The 24,146-nt window shown below is 35.8% G+C and overlaps 1 protein-coding gene across 7 annotated transcripts; it reads left to right on the forward strand.

The window, feature by feature from the left end:
- Window positions 1-861: 861 nt before the first annotated feature.
- On the forward strand, window positions 862-23,495 carry CD200R1L (CD200 receptor 1 like). 7 transcript variants are annotated; one of them, XR_004950484.1, is made up of 6 exons: window positions 862-1,007; window positions 7,316-7,378; window positions 12,158-12,475; window positions 12,594-12,842; window positions 20,870-21,024; window positions 22,606-22,693. XR_004950484.1 is itself a non-coding variant. In XM_036219391.1 (6 exons), the coding sequence occupies exons 1-6, from the start codon at window positions 944-946 to the stop codon at window positions 14,510-14,512; spliced, it is 825 nt and encodes a 274-aa protein (XP_036075284.1). In that variant the 5' UTR covers window positions 862-943; the 3' UTR covers window positions 14,513-14,619. The 7 variants fall into 7 exon arrangements, 6 of the variants coding, with proteins under 6 accessions (XP_036075284.1, XP_036075286.1, XP_036075287.1 ...); XM_036219391.1 differs by lacking the exons at window positions 20,870-21,024; window positions 22,606-22,693 and adding exons at window positions 14,006-14,129; window positions 14,506-14,619; XM_036219395.1 differs by lacking the exons at window positions 862-1,007; window positions 20,870-21,024; window positions 22,606-22,693 and adding exons at window positions 2,053-2,163; window positions 14,006-14,129; window positions 14,506-14,619.
- Window positions 23,496-24,146: the final 651 nt, after the last annotated feature.

The raw sequence follows: 24,146 nt of genomic DNA on the forward strand, positions 1-24,146 counted from the left end.
TAAGGACACCAGTCATATTGGATTATGAACCAACCTACTCCAGTGTGGCCTCCACTTAACTGATTACACCTTCAATTACTTTATTTCCAAATAAGGTCACATTCTGAGGTGCTGGGGTTTAGAACTTCAAGATGTGAATTTTGAGGGGACACAATTCAACCCATAAAAGGAGGTATTTACTAAAGTCATGCATATATTTATCCTATGATTCTTCAATTTTATTCTTAGGTATATACTCAATAAAATAAATACATATTTAGATCAAATGATATGTACAAAATAAAAATATTTATATGCCTTGAACTGGAACAATTAAATTCACAGAGAAATGAATAAATAAAGTATGGTATATTCATACCAAAACCACAATGCAACATTAAAAAATAAATTATATGAAGAATTTTGTTTATATGAAGTTCAAAAGCTGGCAAAATGATGATAGAAGTTAGAATAGTGTTTATGGAGAAGGGATATTGACAGGGAAGGAGCATGAAATAAAGTTCTGAGTAATGGATATGATCTTATTCTAGTTTTGGAGATGATTTTCTGAGAGCATCTATATGTAAAAATTCATCAAGCTGTGCACTTAAGATTTGTATATTTTACCATATGTAACTTATTCTTCCAGAAATACTACTTCTTAAATGAATTGCTCTATAATTTATCTTATCACTTCAGTGCTGTGGGGGGACGAATGAATAATAAGCATTGGATTTTTTACTTTAGTACTCAGCAAAACTTACTGAGGTTTCCTGTCAGTGATTCAGCAACCAAAAGTACACAAAATGGAGATGGAGATAAAGGTAAACACATAGCAAACTGGTGAAGAAAAACGACAAACAATCCTGTTATCTGAGGGTAAGTAAATGTGACTAAAGAAAGGTTCACTGAGTCTACTGATTGATTTACAGTGGATTTTCATTAAAGAAGAAAAACACTCCAAATGCATACTTGGGGGAGCACTTCAACTTTGGCAGTACTCATCTCCATCATTATCATGGTGTCTGGTAAGTCTGACATTATGACATTTTCAGCCAAAAATAAAACTATATTTCAATAGCGATAAAAATGCTCTTGATCCATTCATAAGATGTTTTATTTCTCCAAGTGATAAATTTGCTGCATTATTCATCAAACCTCCTTCTAATTTGCCTTACCGGTTAACTGACCAGTGTACTGACCAGTTGACTAGCTGAGTTCACTACAATATTGGGGGCCCTGAAATGGAGTGAAACTGAACTTTTGTAACTAGACAAAATGTAGGGGTTTCTCCATTGTTTGGTTTGTATTTTTACTGTCTTACTTGAATACTTATTTTTGGACCTTAATGTTTATTATTGTGTAATTATTTTTTAATTAAGTTTATTGTGGAGACATAGGTTAGTCAAATAATATAGGTTTCATGTGTACAATTCAATAATATATCATCTGTACATTGCATTGTGTGTTCGTCACCCAAAATCAAAACTCCTTTCATCACCATATATTTGACCCTCTTTACCCTTATCTACTTCCATTTCCCCTCTTTTTTTCTGGTAACCACTAAACTGTTGTCTGTGTCTATAAGTTTTTGTTTGTCTTATTCATTTTTTGTAATTATTTTTCTCTCTTTGCTATTCCTAATATTGCTATCCCTGAGGCTAAGAAGAAAACCCTAAACTTCTATTTGGGATTTTTAAATTTTAAAATAGAGGCAATAAATTTATAGGTGCAATTTGTTTCAGAAAACGAGGATCAAGAAACATAAGAATATATAAATGATAAATAATTATTCTGAATAAATGATTTTAAGCTCTCGTCAGAATTCTTATACAAACAGACATTTATCCAAAAGCCTAAACAGGTAGAACATATGAGTGAAGTAGCTTAATTAGAGCAAGCTTGAGCAGCCGGAAACGAGCCTTTGAATCTTTTCTGTTTTTCCTTGCAATGATCCCAAAGAAGTTCTACAACATTCTGAGGAAATATGGAAATACCTTCCACAGTGCTTTTGCTGAATCATATAGTAAGAGTGTTTAGTTTTGTAAGAAACCATTAAACTGTCTTTCAGAGTTGGCTGTACTGTTTTGCATTTCCACCAACAATCGATGAGTGTTCATGTTGTTTTGTATCCTTGCTAACATTTGGCATTATCGGTGTTCTGGATTTTGGCCACCCTATTAGGTGTGTAGTGGTATCTCCTTGTTATTTTAATTTGCATTTTCCTGATGACAGATGATATGGAGCATCTTTTTATATGCTTAGTGGCAATCTGTATATTTTCTTTGGTGAAGTGCCTGTTAAGGTCTTTGGTCCATTTTTTCCCAACAATGTTGTTTTCTTATTGTTGAGTTTTAAACATTCCTGGTATAGTTTGGATATAGATAGATAGATAGATAGATAGATAGATAGATAGATAGATAGATAATATATCCCTTATCAGATATGTTTTTTGTAAATATTTTCTCCCCTTTTGTGACTTGTCATTTACTTCTTGTGACAGTGTCTCTTTTAGAGCAGAACATTTTAAAGTCAATGGAGTCCAGCTGGTTACAGTTGTCCCCTTTGCAGTCCTTTTTATCAGGTCATTTGGCATCTGTTTTCTGTTCAAATGAGCTGTCCCAACTGCATCAGTCCTGTTTTGTTATAATTCTCTGAAAAGCATGAGAGATATAGGGCAAACTTTGGGGGTAAGGCTAAGACTATAATCTGTGAGTTATCTCAGGGTAAACAGTGCAGTCCCAAGTGCCTCTAGTGATCATTCTCAGGACAAATGGGAAATGGGTTAACTTTAAGATTTTTAGTTGCTCTGAAAATAGGCTTTAACAGAATTTTTTTTAGGGATGTGGAGAAATATAGTCCTTGGAAAAATAATTTGTATATATAGTGATATTTTAAAGAATGTGATCACTCAAGTCAATAGGGCAGACTCAGAAGTTGTGTTAACTTCTTATTACTTTTTTATGGTTTAAATTTTACATGTAATTTTATCATAATTTTACCTCAAAGTGCTTTTTGTGTCTTGGAGTGATGTCAATTATCCTTATTCTGATTTTTTTCTCCCTTTCCCTTATCCTTTACATTTTTATGTTACTGTAATTTTTCAGGTAAGATAAGTATAGAATTAATGGGTAAATTGAACTTTGTTGTGTTTTCATAATTTGCCTAGATTTTTTTATTACTTTTTTTAAAAAAAATTTCCTCTTTTATTTCTTAAAACATCTTCAGCAAATTTGTTTCATAAACTACATTCAATAATTTCAATATCTGAATATCCGAATCTTATTTTTCTCTTTAAGAATAAGAAAAGGCAGCCAATAAAAGGTACATTATCTAATTTCGTGGTCCTACATTTCTTCCTGTGTATTATAATTCTGGAATGTGAACTCATGATTATGTGGCTCTGAGTCTGAGAACTGGTTTGATTAAGGAGACTTGGTGAAGGAGGATCATGATTTTCCAATATGGCAACTGATCTGAGCTTTCATTCACTGCTATGGACTGAATGTTTGTTTCCTGCCCAAATTCATATATTGAAACTCTAATCTCAATGTGATGGTATTTGAAGATGGAGCCTTTGGGAGATAAAGGTCTTAAAGGTAGAGGCCTCATGATGGGATTAATACCTTTATAAGAAAAGACACAAGGGAGCTTGCTTTCTCTCTGTCTTTCTCCCTCTCCCTCTGCTCCTTCCGTATAAGAAAACATTGAGAAGGTAACTGTCTACAAGCCAGGAAATGAGCTTTAACCTGACATAGGGTCTTCTGGTGCCTTGATCTTAGACTTCTAAGCCTCTAGAATTGTGAGAAATAAACGTTTGTTGTTTAAGCCACCCAGTCTATGGTATTTTCATTGTAGCAGACAAAACTAAGATGCTCACGTACTCTTGATTTGGTTATAGAGGGCAAACCATATTCTCTCTGACTCCTTTTCTATATTGCCCTTAAGAACACCGAGGTTTATTTAACTTTTGCCACAAATGTTTCCAGTCAGAGTCTTTTGTTTGTCATTCTGGCCTTTCTACTGTTTATGATAATTATATCCACTTTGTCTTTGACTGTTAAGAGCTATCACCTTGTCTCTGGTTATTACAAAATCCTATCATTTCCATCGTCATTAGTGAGCCCACTGCTAGAACAACTCTTACTCTTAATCCTGGCTTACAAAAGAACCATCATTGAGCTTCTCAGTGATGCCAGTGCTCTCTTCCCTTCCTGCCATTTATTAGTGCATTTTTTATTGCTTTAGTTGAGGAAGTGCTTCTGGAACTTCTGGAGAATATAGTTAGCTGTGAGTTTTCTGGATGATATCCATTCTAGCAAAATCATCTTATAAGATACAAAAGCAAGACACAACTATATATTGTCCATGATAAATGAATTTAAATACAGACACAAATAGGTTAGAAGTAAACAGAGGGAAAAAATATACCATACTGACACTAATTAAAAGAAACCTGGAGTGGCTAAATTAATATCAGATAAAGTAGGTTCCAGACCAAAATATATTACCAGAGATAAAGAAGTACTTTTTATAATAATGAAAGGGTCATTTTATCAAGAGGACCTAACAGTCTTAAACATTAATGAATCTAATAACCAAAATTCAAAATACATGAAAAGAAAAACATAGAACTGTTAAAGTTTGGGTATTGATTGATGGGGCTGTGATTCTGTTTTGGTAATTCAAATTAGTCTTTTGTTTACTTGACCTAAAACTCTTCTGCTCATACAGATCAAGTAAGAATTTATAGACTTCCTGTCTATTTCATTTCTCTTAGAGATATCACATTAGCTAGCCAATGTCATAGGTCTCTGAAGGTCAGACCACTTCTTTGACTCCACTGTCCATTACAAAAGCCACACTCACCACATCTTCAGAGACAAAGTGCCATTACTTGACCCTGCCACCCCAGAATCCAATTATCTTTCTTGCATTTAAGGATTCAACTTCAGTGGCAGCAGTTCTTATTATGATTTCTGATCTACAAAAAAGAGCAATGACAGAACCCTTGAAGAATGTTGGGGTTTTCTTCACAAATTTATTTCTCATAGTCATGGTGAAAGGTCACCCAGGGTGGATGAGCCAGTCTTACATGATAAATCTAATTTAACATTTCAATATCATTAGTCTTTAGATACCTCCCTCTACAGTATACCAAGGCAGTTCAGGAATTAATTTTAATTTTGTATAGGCTACCATTTGGTCCATGCTTTAGTGCACCAAATAGATGAACTGTTAGAGCCCTTTCTAACCCCTCAAGCTACAACGTCCAACCTAGAATGTTTGCTTAGTGAACCCATATCAATAAATTTAGCCTGGTCTAATTTTATGTTTCTTTTGTCATTATCCCACACCATTAATATTCATTTCCACACTTATTTTTAGGTTTATAAGTGCATCAACTGAAAAAATCATGTAGTGCGTAATGCATCTCCTTGAGGGTCACACTTTGTACCTCACTCTTGGGACCTAGTTATAGGTCTAATTATAGGTCTAGATGTGAAGAAGAGTAAGGGGGGCAGGTCTGAAGAGAAAAGCAATGTCTTTCCAGGCAACTACCTCAAGAGAGGCCATTAGAATTTTTGAGGTGAAGCAGGGTTAACTTCTTCTGGTGGCATTAAAAGGGCTGCTTTTATGGAAAAAGAAGACTTAGGAGAATTTAAGGGTTTGCCACTTCCAACTTCACTGGAATCTGTTCATATAGTCCTATTCTAACTTCCAGGATCCCATTCTTTCTCAATCAATATCCTCATTTTAACAGAAGATACTCTGTAAATTCTGGAATTTGTGTTATTCAGTCAGTCACAGAATAAGGTTTTTTTTTTTTTATTGTTTAAAAATTTTTAAGAAATCTCAGCCATGCTGCCAAAAGAGGTAATGGTTTCTTTCAAAGCAGACATAGGAAGGAACTTTCAGGTCATTTATACAGAGCTTGAGATGGGAATTTGATGCCCTGAACTCATTTATTCCCCCCTCCCACCCCACTTTCTCCAGTGCAGTCAGGAGAAACCAGTTAATCTTATACTAAAATGTTCTAAAGCATCAAACACATAGTTACCTATACCTTTTATAAGTATTTAGTTAGGAGTATCCAATGGTGATATTTTGCATTTCTCATGCTGTGGATTATTACTGCCCTCTTTACCACTAGAAGTAGTATCATTAGTCCCTTTAAGTTTAGTTATATTAGAAATCCAATTCCAAGAAACCCAGAACAAACTCAGAAATATTATCCTTAGGAATCTGTTCCTCTAGATCCACTCTTGGTACCAAAATCAGTAGTAGTGAGGACTAGTGAAACAATTAGTAGGAAATTTGTGTGTGTGTGTGTGTGTGTGTGTGTGTGTGTGTGTGTGTGTGTGTGTGTGTTATTTCAAGAAACTGGTTTATGCAGTTGTGAAGGCTGGTAAGTTTAAAATATTTTAGGGTAGATCAGTAGGCTGGAAATTCATGGGCAAGAACTAATGCTGCAATCTTGCGGCAGAATTTCTTCTTCCTCAGAGAAACTTTACCTTTACTCTTACCCTTTAGTTGATTAATGAAGTCATCAACTATATTGAGGATAAGGTCAACTGATTGTAGATGCTAACCATAATTACAAAGTGTCACCTAGATTAGTATTTGAATGAATGATTTGGTATAGCCTAGCCATTCTGATACATTAAAACTAACCATTACAGAAGGAAATACATTATTTTTCAGGTGCACATGGGGTATTTACCAAGGTAGACCACAAAATGAACCATAAAACAAGTTTCAATAAATTTAAACTCATCTAAGTATTTTTTTTAAATTAGATTCTAGGTTATGAAGATCAACAATAGTCTTATGGTTTCCTTCTCTTTTGCCATTTTGGCTTTGGGGGAATTTTTCATACCGTTTTGCAAGTTTAGTGATATATTCGAAACAGGGATTATTATAGTTCATCTAATACTTCTGAGTATTTTTTAGTAGAAGAGTTTTGCCTCTCTTTCCCATGATAATTCTGGAAGTCTAAACTTGACTCCTGTGCCCTCCATTGTGAACTCTTCCATTGATTAGAGGTGCGTGTGGGCTTATCTATTATAATAGCACCGAATGAATCATTTATTCATAATTATGTAAAAAATTTTAAAGCCTGATAAGGTTTTTTCTTAGCTATGGTTATCACTTTTGATTTCTTTTTTTTTTTTTTTAGGGCTTTATTATTTTTTCTGGTGATGATTAATTAATTTAAGGCATTGAAAATATTTTGTGATTACCTTATGTAAAATCAGGGGATTTTTCTCCATTTAAGTAAGAAAAATGTCTTATTTTTCTCTATATTTCTTCTCTAAATATTTTCTAACTTCAGATAACAACTCATGCCTGGTGACACAACAGAAAATTCAGAGCCATCTAAAACTACCTCTTGATGGTAAAGTACTCACTCATTAGCTAGTTCTGTGGGAGGGAGGGTTTGATCATCAGCAGAAATATTTGTGTGATCAATAGCCATATGAGCAATTGTAGTAGAAATCCCTCTGTACACTATTGCTTGAAGATCATACAAGGACCTATTTAGCCAATTTAATTCAAGAAGAAGAAGAACAACAACTCTATAGATTTCTTCTTAGTACAAAGCAATGTGCTGGTAAAACATAGATTGCAAAGATGACGAAAACCTACACCCTTCCTCAAGTGGTCTATATAGTCTAGTCTTAGAGGTAGATGGAATACCATGAATTATATTCAAGGCAATAAGATGAGCACTATAGATACAAAATCTATTAGAGAGAGTAGCTTTTGAGGTGGCTCTGGGAGGATTCCACAGGGCAGAAATAATGAGAAAAGAGAGGCTAAGGAATCACTGTAAACTAAGGTACAGGTAGAATACATATGAAATGTTTGGTCAATGGAAGCAGTCTGGAGTGGCAGGAGTTTAATATGTTTGCTGGAATGTAGTAAGAAGTGAGCGTGGAAAGTCCAGTTCTATTTATACAGTGGTAGATGGTAGAAAAGATAATTATGAAGTCAGTAGATGAACTGAATGCATTAAAGCATAGAAAACTAAAATTTATACATGATTCCAAGAACTAATTTTTTAATGGGCAAAAAAAATTTACTAGTTTAAATGGGATAAAATAAATCACAAATATACAAAATGTGGGGAGAAAATGACATATAACCATGAACATTCTCATATATCTATTTGTTTTTTTCCCCATGTTCATGGTTTTTTAGTTTTCCCTTTGCTATTAAATTAGAAAACTTGGATGAAATAAATTTTCTAAGAGAAAACTAAATAACCAACTTGGCTCAATAAGAGATAGTAGACATAAATAGATCAATAATCATTGAAAAAATTGAGAATTATCTCCAGAAAACGTATAGCCTGAGATTATTATATAAATCTTTTATATCCTTTACGTCTTTAAGAGATAGATAATATATATCCAATTTATGTTTTTCTACTAGTTGGAAAAAGGAGAAGTGTTTTCTAATTTTCACAAGCATAATTCTGATACCAAATCCTAACAAAGTTAGCATATAAAATAATTTCTAGGCCAAGTTCACTTGTAAATGTAGCAAACTAATTCTATTGAACCAGAGCCCTAAACCTATGACCTCATTGAACTTTAATTACTTTCTTAGTGATCCCACCTCTAAATATAGCCACAGTGAGGGTTAGAGCTTCAATGTATGAATTTTGGGGGATCACCAACACCTATATTCCCCCCAAGTTCATGTTCTTTTTGCTTACTGTGTCACTAGTCCTTCCATGCCATCGGTCCTACAAATTTTAACTCATTCCAGCACCAACTCTAAAATCCAAAGTCTATTTAAATATCATCTAAATTAGATGGGTCAGAAATAAAAAATTTTATAGACAAATTTAGTGTATATTAAAAATGGCATTTAAAATTAATGGGAAAATGGTGGACCGCTTAGCAAATAGTATTAATTCAACTGGATGACGATTTAAGAAACAATTAAGTTAGATGTTTATAGTACATTTTTACTGGATTAGTTTTCATTCTGCTCCAGCCACACATGTTTTCTTACTGTTCCTTGAACATACTAGCCATGGGCCTTCTCCAAGGCACTTTACATCTGCCTGGAACATTTTACCCCAGATATTTTTATGGCTAGTCTCTCACTTCCTTCAAGTCTTTTAAAAAGCCACCCTATAGTAAAAAAGCAATCCTCAATTCCTGTGGTAACCATTCTCTAAGATATCCCCCATGATCTTCATACCCTTGCATAGTCCTATCCCATATTGTATCAGGATTGGTCTGTATACTCAGAAGTGATGGTATGTCACTTCTGATATTAGGATATTAAAGATATTTTGGCTTCCATCTTTGTTTCTCTTTTCTTGGATAATTTTCTCTGAGGAAGCCAGCAGTGATGCCACAAGCTGCCCCAGAGACCCACATGTTGAGGAACTGAGGTCAATAGCCAGGAGGAGCTGAGTGAGGGCTCCTGCCAAAAGCTACATGAGTTAGATTAGAGCCAACCCTCTAGCCTAGCTAAGCCTTCAGATGACTGCAATCCTGGCTGAGATCTTGACTATAGTCTCATGAGAAGAAAGCTTGTAACAGATCCACCCAGCTAAGTTGTTCCTAGATTCTTGATCTCAGAAACTGTGCAAGATAAAATATAAAGTATGGGAGTGGCTTTGGAACCAAGGAACATCTGGAAGGACAGCTGGAAAGACTAAATTGCCTTGAACAGTCTAGTCTCTTCATAGGAATTTTGAGTTAAGGAGGTAGCTGGTGAAGGTTTAAAGGAAGGTGGGAAAATCTTACTGGAAATTGGAGGAAAGAGGGGTCCTTGTTACAGAGTGGAAGAAAGCTGGCAAAGTTGTCTGCAGTAAGGTGAAGGTAGAAAATAGACTTAATGAGCTGGGTGCTCTAGTAGGTAGTTTCTGGCTCAGGTGTTGAAGGTTTGTCCTTCTTGATGCTTACAGTAAAATGCAAGAAAAAAAAAGATCTGTTAAATAATGGACTCTTAAAAAGGAGGCAGACCTTGCTGGTTTTGAAGATTCCTAGCCTGGCAAATGATGTTAAAAGTAAAAAATGGCTTCTTAGCAAAGCTTAACTCCAAGGCACTCTCAGAAAAACGTGACTTAAAGGTAAAGACAAAGATGTGAGAGTAAAATTATTTGTTAGGACCTCAAGAAAATAAAAAGAATTTACTAACAGTACCCTTCGATCAGACAAGTGGACTTCTACAGAGTTTAAGGGTATGCCTCACTAACCCTCCCAATAAATAATAAAGCTTCTGAAAAGCTAAGGGCGTTGTCATCTCAGCAGAAGCCAAAGACAGAGGAAGACTTATTTCTAAGAGATTAGCGGGTGTGGTTGTCTTCTAATTGAGTGAACCCCAGTAAAATTCACAGTGTATCCAAAAGTTTTTGAAAGAATTACGTCAGCAGAAATGCATCCAGTTTGTAATGAAATTAACAAGAAAAAATAAAAACAGAATATTGAGCCCTATAATTCTACTGGCACAAAGTAGGCTAAGAAAACTACAGTGCCGAAAATATGCTAACTTTCATAAGAAAGGAAGACATGGCTCAAAGGACAGGACTAAGAGTCCAGTAGAGAAGCTAAGAGTCATGGAGAATAAATTTTGGGCAGGAGTGGGGCTATGTCTTAGTCAAGGAACCTAAACATTTCCCTGCTGGATTTCGGAACTTCTGCAGATTAGTGAATTCCATGTGCTTCTTGTTCCCCGCCCCCTCCCTTATTAATTGTAATAAACTAAACCAATTATGCTATGATTTCATAATGTCTAATGTTAAAGATGTAATAGCTGAATACCCTAAGAACCTGAACTATGTTGCAAATGCTCAATTACTGTGAATTTGACTTTCTCAGTACCAAATGATTACCTTCATTCACTAGAGATAAAACAATGATGTATTATTGGGCATAATTTAAAAACCACACTTGAACATTGAGAAATGCTATCAGAGATAAATGAAAAGAAATAGGTTAGAAATCCATTTTCTTCTGGTTTCAAATTGAACAATTAGCTTCCCAGTTATTGAGTGTGATATGTTTGTTTTCTTAGCAGAAATCTGAAATTATTTCCCGATGAAAATTTTTGGAAAATTTTCTGGGTCCATATTTGGTCTAAATATCCAGTACTATTTGACAGAATCACCAAATTATCACTACCATTCCTGAAGACCTACCATTGTAAGCTAACAAAGATTAAGAAAAGAAGGCTATTTAAGTAAAATTTGACCTGTGGCTCAAATGATCCCTGGGATATAAATGCCTCGGAAAGGGGTCGCGATCAAAGTCATCACTCATATGAATATAACATAATTATTAATTCTAAAATTATATTTTATTTGCATTATTTAAAAATAGTGATTAAATTCTTAAAAGTTGATAGTTTCAATGAGTGTTAAATATCCACTTAGTTATAGAAGAGTGCTAAAATTCTGTGTCTTTAAGTTCCATATCTCATGTTGAATTGCTTGGGAGTGTGTATGACTGAACAGGAAAGAAGGAAGTAAAGAAGGAAGATCTGTTGATTTTGTTGACTTTCTGATTCTCCAAATAAAAAATAAACTTAAAATATTTCCAGCTTGCTCAACCCAAATGCCATCTCAGTTATTTTTAACACCATATACTTGCCACATGTATGTTTGTCTGAAGAACCACCCTTAGGAATAGGCATTTAGTTCTGATTTCACTGATTTATTCTCTCTCATCCAAACTTAGGTGGCCACAACCACATCACTAATTATTCCATTTTCTATCCCGAAGAGCATGAGTCATAAAATGAATCTAATGATCTCTAACCAGAACATTCATTGTCTTTGCCTTGTAATTGAGAATTGTGTTTTCTTGTTTCTTTCATAGGTTTCAAAACCCCTGAATTAATTTCAAAATACTTAAAATATTTCTTACACATATAATACATATTGTTTACCTAATAATACATAATATAGGAGAAAATGAGTTAATCTTTGGATCTGGTGTCATATGTTATTTACATTTTGAAAATGTTTAATTTTTTTAATGTAAGTCTAGCATTTTTGGGATAAGACCACCAGCAAGTTAATATTCTAGTACAACTTCAATATAATATGTTATGGAAAATTTAACACACTTATTTACCAAGCTTTTTTTTTCTTTTCCCAATCATTCGTGTGTGTGTGTGTGTGTGTGTGTGTGTGTGTGTGTGTGTGCAGTTACTGTTTCCTGGTCTGTACTGGTGAATACAAAGGTCATGCTCCCTTGCCACCATCCTGCCCTATTGAAAGCAGATTCGATGGCATGGGTAATAATCCTCCGAGACAAGCCTCCCTGCACCAGAGCCTACAGGAGAGATAAAAATGAGACCTTGGAACAAAACTGTACTGATAATAGAATAACCTGGACCTTCCGACCTGAACAGAATTTTACCCTTCAGATTGATCCAGTGGCCATCACTCATGATGGGTATTATGGGTGTCAGATCGTTACAACTGATGGGAATTTCCTTCTGGGCTATCACCTCCAAGTGTCAGGTAAGGGACATTATATATTGTGGTATTTCCGATAACCAGATCTGGGACTGAAATAAATGTCTCTAAATTCCATATTTCATGTGTTAAGACAGATGTATTTTTCCCTACATCTCTGCAGTGGCCCCTGAGGTGATCCTGTTTCAAAGCAAGAATGAAACTGTGGTGTGCAAGGCAATTGCAGGGAAGCCAGCTGCACAGATCTCCTGGACCCCAGAAGGAGATTGTGTCACTGAGCAAGAATGTCTAGACAATGGCACAGTGACTGTCCAGAGTACATGCCACTGGGCCGATAGCAATGTGTCTACTGTGTTCTGTTCTGTCTCCCATTGGACTGGCAACAAGAGTCAGTCCATAGAGCTGAGTCAAGGTAAGTGCCTATTTTTTTTTAGAGTAGTGAACTTGATGTTCAACTTTTTCTTTTATGGAAGATTATGAATGACCAAATAGAAGGTGAAGAAAACTTGAACTCCTAAGTTGTAGATATTGTCTAAAACTTACTTGGGAAATACATTAGTATGCTAGAGAATTTATTCATATTTCTTTATCAAATAGAAAAAGTTAATTTAATAATTTCTTACCACTACATTCTCTAAGTATCTTATAGTATGGAGGTCATTAAAATATTATTTGATAATTTAGTGATCTATAGGCTTTTACTTTGAGATTAATTATTTCTTATAGATAGTGGTCACCACTTTGTTATCTTGAGTAAGAAACAAGTTTCTTTCCTCCTCCTTTGTCATCTAAAACTAGTTCATCAATTTATTCACCAAACATGTGTCAAATGTTATTTATAGGTTTAAAGTTGGTGATACAAAAATGAATAGACAAGGGCCATATCTTCCTATTGTTCCAGGCAGTATAATCTGGTAGGAGCACAACTTTTGGTGTAACATGGCTTTTCATTTTCCAGCTGTGTGATCTTGAATAATACTTAATTTCTCTGTCTCATGATCTCTTCATCTGTTAAATGAGGTTCATGGTACTACCTCATAGAGTTATGTGTTAATCGAATAAAATAATATGTATACTGACCATAGTGCCTAACACATAGTTGGCACTCTATAAATATTAGCTATTATATTTATTATGTTAGCAAATATTAATTATTAATATTAATAAATGTTAGCACTTATATTTATTATATTAATACATATTATCTATTATACTTGTACTCTTTAACTATCACTCCCCAATCTTACCATCACCCTCAGCTTTAGGCAACCATTAACCTACTTTCTATTTCTATAGATTTTCTTATTTTAGACATTTCATGTAGGTGGAATCATGTAATACATGGCCTTTTGTGACTGGGTGTAAAAGACAGACATGGTTCCTGAACTCTGTCATGAAAGAATGATGCATTAGCAACATTCGAATCATAATCTAGAAAGTGTTTTGATTTTGATAATCTGTGAACTTCTAGGAATATTTATTTTCAAAGGCTCTTTTAAACTATTGACTCTAATACATTTATTAGAAGAATTCTTGAAATGACTTTCCCCCTGCCTGCGTTGTCTGTGTTTAAAGGTGTCAGAACCCTGAAATCGCCCATGTTGAATCTACTGATAATTCTCTATGTGAAATTCTCTATTTTCTTGGCTATCCTGGTCATTAGGACATTCATCTGCTTCCAGAGGATAAATGGTTTCAGGTAGGAACTAAAGACAGAAAAATATAGACTGATTAGAAAGAAAGCATCTCATTGTAAGACTTTGAGTTTACAACATCCTGGAAAAGCTTGATGCATTTTTTGACACATTTGGTTTGTTCCCCCAAACCCTCTCTTGACATCAAAGCTTTGTTAACAACTGAGAGCCCAGGCACAGGGGTCTGGTAGCACTGGGGGCAAGAGCTTCTGATTAATTGTAGTTTTTCCCAGGAGAGACCTATTTTATACTACCCTTTGAGAATTCCATGGGAGAGATTAAGTTTAGCTGGGGCTCCTTAAGTGTTTACTCCCCAGTTTCTCTAATTCGGAAGGTTAGTATTTATTCCTGCTTAATTATATATTTTATGTTTTTTCCTAGAGCATGAAAATAAAAAACCTGGAAGTCAATTTAGATTTGATGAGATTTCACAAAAAAATAGCCAGCTGAAATCAGCCTTCCAGTTCAACATCCAACTCAACGGCTCCAGTTACTCTTGATACCTTTGTGTTTATGAGAACTGATGTGATAGTTTGCAAGGCGTATTTTGTTAGCTTACAATCCCTTACCTTTTTATTTTTTATGCCTACAGCACCTGGTCCTCCTAGGTGCTCTCCCTTCCAAATACTAACCAGTCCCGACCCTGCTTGGCTTCTGAAATCAGATGAGATTGGGCTTGTGCAGGGTAGTATGGCTGTTGCAAGGCCTATTTTGAATCTATCTACATCTATATCTATATCTAAATCTAAATCGATATCTATATCTAATCTATAGTTACATCTAACCTATATCTATAACTACGCCTATATCTGTATCTATCTATGCAAAATATATATATGCAAAAATGTATGTACATGCAAAACATATATATATATGCAAAAGCTTGCTGCCTGCTAACATAAATGCCTAGGGTGACTCATCTACTTTCTTCTTTGCCCTAGCGACCCTGCTTCTTATCCTAAAGAAGAAGATGACTTAGCCAAAATTAAATAACAATGCTGTGCAGTTTTCTACACCTCTACAGTCATTTGGATGGCATTTTCATCCTTGCTTTTTGTTTCCTCTGCCCACCTGAGATGTTAATGAATGTTACAATGGCAGGAGCCACTATAAACACTGCCTTCAAGACAGCCTGTAGCTGACTTCCCATTCTTTTCTTTTTTGCTAGCAATTAGTGAGGCAGATATATTGCTTGTTTGGACTGGTCATTGAATAAATAGCCAGGCGTTATTTCTAGCAGTACGTGCATGTCTGAAAAAAATTATAAGCTGATCTCAAATAAGGAGATATTAGAGTCATTGGAGATAGAGCTGAATATCACCTAACCTTTTAGAGCTTCAGTGTCTCAAGCTCTTTCTCAAGTCTCTTTTGTCTGCACTTCAGGCTGGAATGAATTAGTGGTGGTAAGAGTAACAATGCTCGATGAAATCCTGACATTTTTAGAGCCCCTGTAAAATGGAACTCTATCTTCACTTTTCTCTCCTTTTTATTGTAATTTTCTCAGGGTTAAAACAGGGCATAGAACAGAAAAAAGTCTAGTACCACAATTCTGTAACAGACTCAAAAATACTGTGGCATAGATTGCTAGTTCAATAGTGCTCATCTTCCTCTTTTCCTTTGCGGTAGACGATTGTATTCATGACTCCAAATGTTCACCCCTCCCTTTATCCATATAATTTATCAGTGACTTCAGAGTTCTTTCTACAAAGAGAGTGCATATTTTTCCACTTCATATAATTTACTTTGGCTAATCAAATGGGGGCACAAGTGATAGTGATAGTGATAGTGATTGATAGTGATAGTGATAGTGATAGTGATAGTTTTGAGTCTAATTCTCAGAGTTCCTGCCTGTTTCTACATGCTACTTGGTGGGAACACGCCTGGACTGGTATGCTGGAGGATGGGAAACATGTAGAAAAGGGCTAAGTTACCCCAGTCTCACCCCAGACAGTCCAATTGTCAGCCATCTCCAAGACATGTGAAGAAGCTCAGTAAGATCAGAAGAGCTGCCTACTTAACATTTGAGCACTGTGGGCCCAGCTTCTACTGGGCTCCTAGACATTTAAGCAATTACTGCCATGGAGGTTTTATGGTTGTTTGTTACACAGCACTATTATGGCATTAGGTCTCTGATCCATTGCTTAATAACATAACTCTAATATTATTTAGTGTGGGGACATACTTAGCTAAAAAACATTTCTCAGTTTCCCTTGCAACTGAGTATGACCACTGACAAAAGTTTTCTCAAATGAAATGCAAGCATAAATCATGTGTGATATTTTAAAGAAATATATTTAGGAAGAAAGGAGACATCTTCTTGTGTTTTGCTGCCTTATCTCCTGGACTGCAACATTGGTGTGATGACTGGAGGTCCAGCAGCCAACTTGGGCGAAGGGGGGCATTGAAGATGGAAGCCACGCACTATCATTATGGAAAAGAACGATGGAAAGATCCTGGGCCCTGATGACTGTGGAATTGACCATACAAAACTTAGACCACTTATAGTTAAACATTTTTTGTGTGAAAGTGAATAAATTATTTTGTTCAGGCCACTATTATTTTAGGGTTTACTCCATATGCAGCCAAACTTAATCCTAATTGATACAAATATCTAGTTTGCCAATCTCAAGGTTCGCTGTCAGTCTTACAACAGAAGGTTATGCTTTATTCGTGTATATTTTCATGGCCTATTTTCATTTTTCTTCTAGAGAAAATGAAACACATAACTTTAGAACATAGTAATCATAATTATGAGAGCCATTCTCCAACAGTTCCAGAACTGCCTGTTATGTAAACTCAAAGGATGCTGTGGTAGCAAAGGATTTGGGAACTGAATATGCAAGGATCTAATAGCCAATCTGTAGACATGGAGGAAATATCTGCATTGTAGAATTGGAAAGATAAAAATACATTGCAAGCTCTTAGAGAGGATATGAGTAGGAAAAACAGAGGAACTAAAATCTACTGGATTTGATTTTGTTAACACTTTTCCAGTGAAAGGACTCTGTCACTCTTGGGAGAGTTTTATCTGAATTCGTGCTCTTTCTCTGTTGCATTCTCATTGTCATGATTTTCTGGGTGATGTTAGATTGGAAAAGTAAAAAGCTACAGCTTCCCCCAACTTCCTACTCCTGTATAAAGATTAAAAATATGTTTTTTTTTTTAATTTTCTGAACACATATATGCATATATATAAATCACAACAAAATAATTAAGGTCTTAAATTGAGGGAAATTGGGAGTAACTTTTAACAAAACACAGTTAAGAGCCACTAGATGGTGCTTCATCTTAATTCTTTTAACATTTCGAAGCAAGTGAAAATCTATTAACTTCAGATAGTAATCCTGCTTTTTTTCCCCTCTAATTTTCCATACAACTGCCCCTCCATTTACTAATTCTTTAGATCTACTTAGGTGGTTTTGAAACAATAGCAGAAGAATTAATATCAATGAGAAAAGAGATTTTTTTTCAGTTCCAAAACTTGAACTGTATTATCCCTGTTACTTCATTTTCGTAGAAACATTTTGCTTATCCAATGAGATGGGGTGGATATTAATAAACTCATTTCAGGGAAAGGGCAAATATGAGGTTCTGTTAGCGGTTAAACCAAGGTTGATACTCATGTATTTCTTGAACTGGAGATTTGAGATCACTGGATTGCTAAAAGACAAATAGCTGCTTGTTAGTATTAATTGCATAAATAGCTATAAATAAAATTATCTGGCCTTCTTTACTTCTTGGGTCCAACCCCATATTTCCTCCCCCATTATCTTTTAGAGGCATATATGATATTCTAAAACTGAAAGGAAACTGTAGATAAATGAGGCAAACTTCCTCATTTTATGAAAGAGGAAACTGAGACTCATAGTAAGTGACCATTTGTGTTACTAAGTAGCCAGCTGGAGTGTGAACTTACTTCACTTGCTAATGAGAGTATTCACAAGTGAACTTTACAGTTCGTTTTGTTTGGAGAGAGACTTGGGGTTCAAGAGAGAATTTATAAAGTCTTCATAAGAATCACAAGATGAAAAAGTAAAACAACACATAAACTATTCATTAGATTAATTAATTACTACTTCAAGGAAGAATTAGATATTATTGCTGTTACGAAACTAATTTAATGTCAACACATACCAAGGACATTACATGCCCATCTTTGGTATGTGATATCATATCTACACTTTTAGAATACAAATACCATAGAGAGGTTTTAAAAATCTGCTTGTATAAATCTTACTTTAGTCCTTTCTACAATGTGGAAGCAAGAGAAGAGGCAAAAAGGGAAAGTTTGTCTGTTTAGGGAAATATATCAAAAGCTTAGCAGGAAAGGATACCAAAACAAAGGGAACTAAAATGATAAGAAAAAAAGTAAGTGTTCTCTCTGGGCTCCAAAGATAGGAGTTTTGGGGGCCCTTGAGGAATCAGGTAAAAGAAGAAATATATTAAGCTTTCATTACAAAGAGAGAGTGGGTTGGTCATAAATTCTCTATGAAGAAATAGTGAAACAAGAGGGAACTCCGCCATATTCTGGAAAACACGATTTAAAGAGACCTATAATTGGCAGGACTGGTGGTAACAAACCAAGGATGACCAAGAATTGGTTTGAGATTCAAAGTATAGGGTAAGAGATGATAAGCAGCCAGCAGAGGAAGGCAAACACTCGACCAGGCATCATCAAAATGCTGGAGAGGGTAATGAAATCCCCCAAATTGCACTGGCCACAGCTTCAGTTATTTTATTTGGACATTAAAAGAAAATATTTTTCTAAAAGGCTGGGACTCTTGGAGACCATTGGGAATTGCAAGGATGATTAGGCCAAGAAACTCACAGTCTATCTATAGAGTTATTACTTGAACTATGAACATTTAAAAATACTATGTCCTGGTAGCAGGGAGAAGTACATTATAATCTTTGAAGGTTCTGGCTGGAGTCTAACATTTACCTGTCTACTTCCCTTTGGCTCATAGCTTATAATTTTCTGCACTAGAAGAAAGAAACAAGAAATTAAAGAGATATACTCAGAAATTCTTAAATTTCTGGAGACTTTTCACCTCTTCTTAGGAACCTGTAAGCTCTCTCCATTACTAAACACCCATAAGTCAGAAAGATGGTTCAGCAGATCTGCCTAATGGCTGTGTGTAACCAGGCCCTCTTGAGAGTTAGGGCCCACAGTGCTTAGGTGGGAAGCAGCACCTTGTTATTTTTTTCTCCTGGATGTGTGTCCAGCTGAATTTTCTAGGAGGAAAGCTAAGAATTTTCTCGTCAGTACTAGTCTATACGTCTACATTGAGAGCTCTATTCCTCACCAGCTTCCCCCATTTACCCAGACGTAGTATGCAACTGAAGAGGTATCCCTCAATTTAAAGGGACCCTAGATTTATACTGTGATGAAAAGAATGACACTGTATCTCTAATGACAGTGTATTCCTAAGGGTTATCATGGCGCTTGGCACTTCTACAAATTGAATGGATGAATGGATGGCTGATGGAAAAAATATAGTCAGCCCTGGAAATCAGGTCTAAAGGGCTAGGATCACAAGTGATTATTTAAGTTTCTTTGTCTAAGGCTGTCTATGGCACTCATATTGATATATCCTGAGTAAATTAACTCATTCACTCGTCAAATATTTATTAATTACTTGGTATATGTCAGTCATAGTACTAACTCTAAAAATAAATGCCAAAATAAAATGTGAATCAAATATTAAATAAAGTATGATCCTTGAAGATTTTGCAATGAGGAAAATAGATATATAAGCAGATCATTAAAATCCAGTATTAATGCTATAATAGAGGTATATACACAGTATTAGAGCAATCCAAGGAAGGGATACCCAATTCTGACTAAACAGAATTGGCTTGTAGTTCAGGAATAACACTGAGTGAATGAGGAGGGTTTTAGCAATAAGACACAGAAAGTAGGGCTCTGTTTAGGATATTAATAAGGATATTTATTATTTTACGTAAGAAGTCATCCCAAGTTGGGCCAGTTTCAAGTCTGGTTATTTCAATGGTTCTATAAAGTTTTGAGGGACCTAGATTTTATTTTCATCCCTTCCATTGTCAGTGTTTGCTTCATCTTCAGAATGGAAGTGAGAAGAAGGCAGCCACTCCAAAGCCCTACAGCAGGTCCAGAGGAAGAGAGCTGACAATCTCTTTTTCAAAACTCATCTTACTAGTGAGGACCAAGAGTACCTCTGTATGCTTCCTCTCTTGTCTGATTGGCCAAGGCCATAGGACATTTCTGTTTCTAATGTCTGGCAAAGGGGTTAAGATTATGTTTATGTTGATTGGGCCTTCCACAGAGCTGGGTGAAAGCACCATTTAGCAGCACACATCCAGGTGGAGAGGAGTGGAGACTTGAACAAAACTGGGCTTTGTTAAGAAGGAGGAACTGGAGAATGCATGCAAATACTTGATGAAGGAGATGAGCTTTAAAAGATGCATAAGAATGCTGCATGTGGACAAGGGTAGAAAAGAAAAGCATGCTAGGAAGAGAGGCAGCATGGGTAAAGACAGGGAGCTGGGACAGGGTGTGTCTCCTTCAGAGCAATGGGGACACTGTTGGTATCATCTCCTCACACAAGTCCTAATATTTCATTAAGTCATCTGGGGACATAAGATTGCTCTTTTATTAAGAACGCCAGGAGAGTTTTGCAGCTCTAGCCACTCTTGATGAATTTATAACGTTTTCTAAACAGAATGTCCAAGTCTTCTGACTGATTCACCCAATGCTGATTTTAAGATCAAATAAGGAGCCAAGAACACTGGTTTATACATCATGGAGAAAGGAAGAAGAGCCAGGGGAGTTCAGGCTGGAGCCGCAGTGGGTTTGCTGGATGATGTCAGTCATCTCTGAAGGGAAGGACTCAATTTCTGGGCTGGGTAAAGTTGGCAGAGGTGAGACACATTTCTTTATTCTTGTTTCTCCTCAAGAGATATGAAGATAAGTCTTGGTCCTAACCCAGTTGAAGACAGGGTTCTGAGAACAATCTTTATAAGTCCTTGGGAAAGTTGTTCTAGAAACACAAAGTCTTGTTATTCATCTCACCTACTTTTTGGATGCACATATTTATATGTTGAAAGGTTTTGACAACGTGTTTTTTTCCCTAAAATTCTCTTACCAAAGAAAGAGACTCCACAGATTTCCATTTTTTGTTGTGTGTTCTCTACTCTAAAGTTCCCACACATTCAGAAGAGAGTTCCTCAGAGGTATGGTAATCACCAGAGAGGAAAGAAACGATTATCTCTGTACAGGTAGAGGGAGGCTATGGGACTAACTGAGAGAACTGACATTTTAATAAGAGAGAGAGAAAAAACATACACAGGCTCAAAATCAGAAAAATTAATTTAAATAAAATAGACTAAGACAAAAATTGTGAAGTTCCACCAACGTAAGACTCTTAGGTGAAGAAAAATGACTTGCTTTCCAAATTGCTATTCTTACTTGCCTGTTAAAGCAATCTTCCTGGGAAAACAAAGTTGCAAGGGATAATGAGATTAATCATTTACTCTTGCTCCTTAACACGATGAAAATGTTTGAGTACATCACATCTTTTCAGTTTCTCTGCTATGTTATCTTTATGAAAACAGAGAGCAAGAGACCTATTGAGCAGGTGGATTGCGACTAATCCAAGAGTTTTGCATTGTTTCTGAAGGGCATCTTGTCTACTCTACTGCTTCTTGGGATTCCATGAGGGCAATGAAACCTGGAGAGGAAGGAGGTCTCTTCTTTGGTGGGTGCTGTGTGGAGAGGACATGCTATTGAAAAGACTAATTTTGTGTATTGCCACCGATCCTTAGAATGAACATAAACACTTTTGTAGACTTGAGTGATGTTCTGTGGGAGATGGGAGCCAGGCCAGGTTATGTATTTTGTGTCTGACTACAAGAGTTCACAGTTTATTTATAATTTATGCACTTCCAATTTAAGATTTTTGGCCAGAGGATACCCTCTGTGACATAACAGCTTTTAAAAACTCTCCTACAGACTTCCCCTATTCAATGTAATGGAAAATCACAATGCAACACCATTTACAAGACATTGAAAACCAAGGAGTGGCCCAAGATGTCAGCTCCAAAAAACTACAGTAAATGTCTTGGGACTAGAAAGAATGATTAAACAACTAACATTCCAGCAAGAAGCATCTGTCTTTTGTCATTCTCCCCAAAGCAACATAAAATGTGCAGAGGAAGGCAGCCATTTCAGTGGGGGCTAAGGAGGTCAGCTATTTGTAACATTTTCCACCATTCCCTTACAACTAAAACCCAAATCCCCTTACTTTCCAACTGCCTATCAAAGGAGGGTGTTTGTTGATGCAGTCCAAGGAACCCTAATCTCTATCCATGGTAACCCATGGCAGCCCCTGCATCCTGGAGGATGATTAAATGACAGAGCCTAAGGAGGAGCTGGATGTGAAACCTCCTGCCTTTGCCAAACTTGCCCGGGTATTTAACATTTTTTTTAAAACTTTTTTTCAGATTTCTATCCAAAACATGCTTTCCTTGGCCACCTCCCCAGAGGACTGCGAAGTCATAGTGCATAAACTATCCAACTCTTACCTCTGCAGAATGGTAAAACAGACTTGAGACTTGCAGATTGCAGCTGTTCTCCAGCAAGGACTCTTGCCAGAGGAAACCAGCAGATCCACTGGCAGTGTACACGCACACACTGGAGGGCTGCAGAACAATCCATCTTCAGGCTGTCAGCAAGTCTGAGGGCGAGGCTATCTCTGTTCATGCTATTGTACCAAATCTTGACTTAACTCCTGATAGTCAACAGTGTTCTCTTTTTCTTTAATGACTGCTTTTCAAGGAGACTAGGAAGTGTTGAACTTACCACTATATTATTTATGGGTAAAAAATTAGGATAATTCCACCTTACCTTTTCAATCTGGTCTTCTTCTGTTTACTCTTCTTATTCCTACCCACATACGCACTATCTAGCTTTCCCAGAACTTTCTCCTCAGTCCTTGCTGGCTGCATGTTCTGCCTGGCTTGTGCTGTTCCTCCTGTGATGAAGACATTTAACTTTCATCCTTGGCTTTCGAAAGGCTTCCTACTCTCCAATGTTACTGCCTCTGTGAAACCTTTCCAGGTGCCTTGTTCTGAGCTAGGCTTTGCTCCACTGTAGTACTTCTTTTTATAGTACTTTGTGGATTGTTAAGACCCTTGGCTTTATAGGTATTTTGTGTATCTGTGTCTCCAGTACTAACTTGTGAGATACATAAAAACAGATGTCAAGTCTCAATTATTTTTGTATCTTCCAAACTGCTTAGCACAGTGTCTTATACATAGAGAGTACTCAAGAAATGTATGCTGAACTTGAATTTCAAAACTCAAAATAATAAAGACTGATGAAGCTATGATAATTAGAGGGATAATTGGATGCATTGGACTATATGAATAAAATAAGTTTCATACGAAAAAGATAAAGATAAAGAATGGGAGAATATATTTGCAATACATGTAAGACAAAATATTATTACTTTGAATACATTGACTCTGACAAATCAAAAGAAAAAGATAATTCTGTAGAAATGTGGGCAAAAGATATGAATAGCCATTTTACATGATAGGAAATATAAACGTGTAATAATCATATGACATGACATTCAACTTAAATAGTAATCAAGGAAGTACTAATTATTAAAAAATTCAAGATTCCATTTTTTCACATCAACTTGGTAAAATCAAAAATTTTGATAGTGTTAACTAAGAGCATACTGTATGGAAAACGAGCAGTTTCTGACGGGAGTATAAATCAATACAGTTATTTCAGAAAGAAGTTTGTGGGTATGACCTGTAAATTCACTTTTCAATCTTCATTCAAAGTACTACTGTTCATGTGTGTACAAGAAACTAAATATTACAATATGGTTTATAATTGGAAAAATGGGAAACAAAACTCATTACTCTTCTTTATGGGAATATAATGCTATATAGCAGCTAAAAAGAATAAAGTTGCTTCCATAGAAAGTCCCTTTCTGACTACCTAACACACCATCCCATCTCTAACTTTT

Source organism: Rousettus aegyptiacus, unplaced genomic scaffold, assembly GCF_014176215.1.
Source record: "Rousettus aegyptiacus isolate mRouAeg1 unplaced genomic scaffold, mRouAeg1.p scaffold_m13_p_4, whole genome shotgun sequence".
Classification (NCBI taxonomy): domain Eukaryota; kingdom Metazoa; phylum Chordata; class Mammalia; order Chiroptera; family Pteropodidae; genus Rousettus; species Rousettus aegyptiacus.

What these genes read in the sequence shown, in the direction of transcription:
- CD200R1L (XM_036219391.1), top strand. Translation starts at nt 944, where the DNA reads ATGCATACTTGGGGGAGCACTTCAACTTTGGCAGTACTCATCTCCATC. An exon ending in TCTAAAACTACCTCTTGATG is followed by an intron (nt 7,379 to 12,157) that starts GTAAAGTACTCA and finishes GTGTGTGTGCAG; the next exon opens with TTACTGTTTCCTGGTCTGTA. An exon ending in CTATCACCTCCAAGTGTCAG is followed by an intron (nt 12,476 to 12,593) that starts GTAAGGGACATT and finishes ACATCTCTGCAG; the next exon opens with TGGCCCCTGAGGTGATCCTG.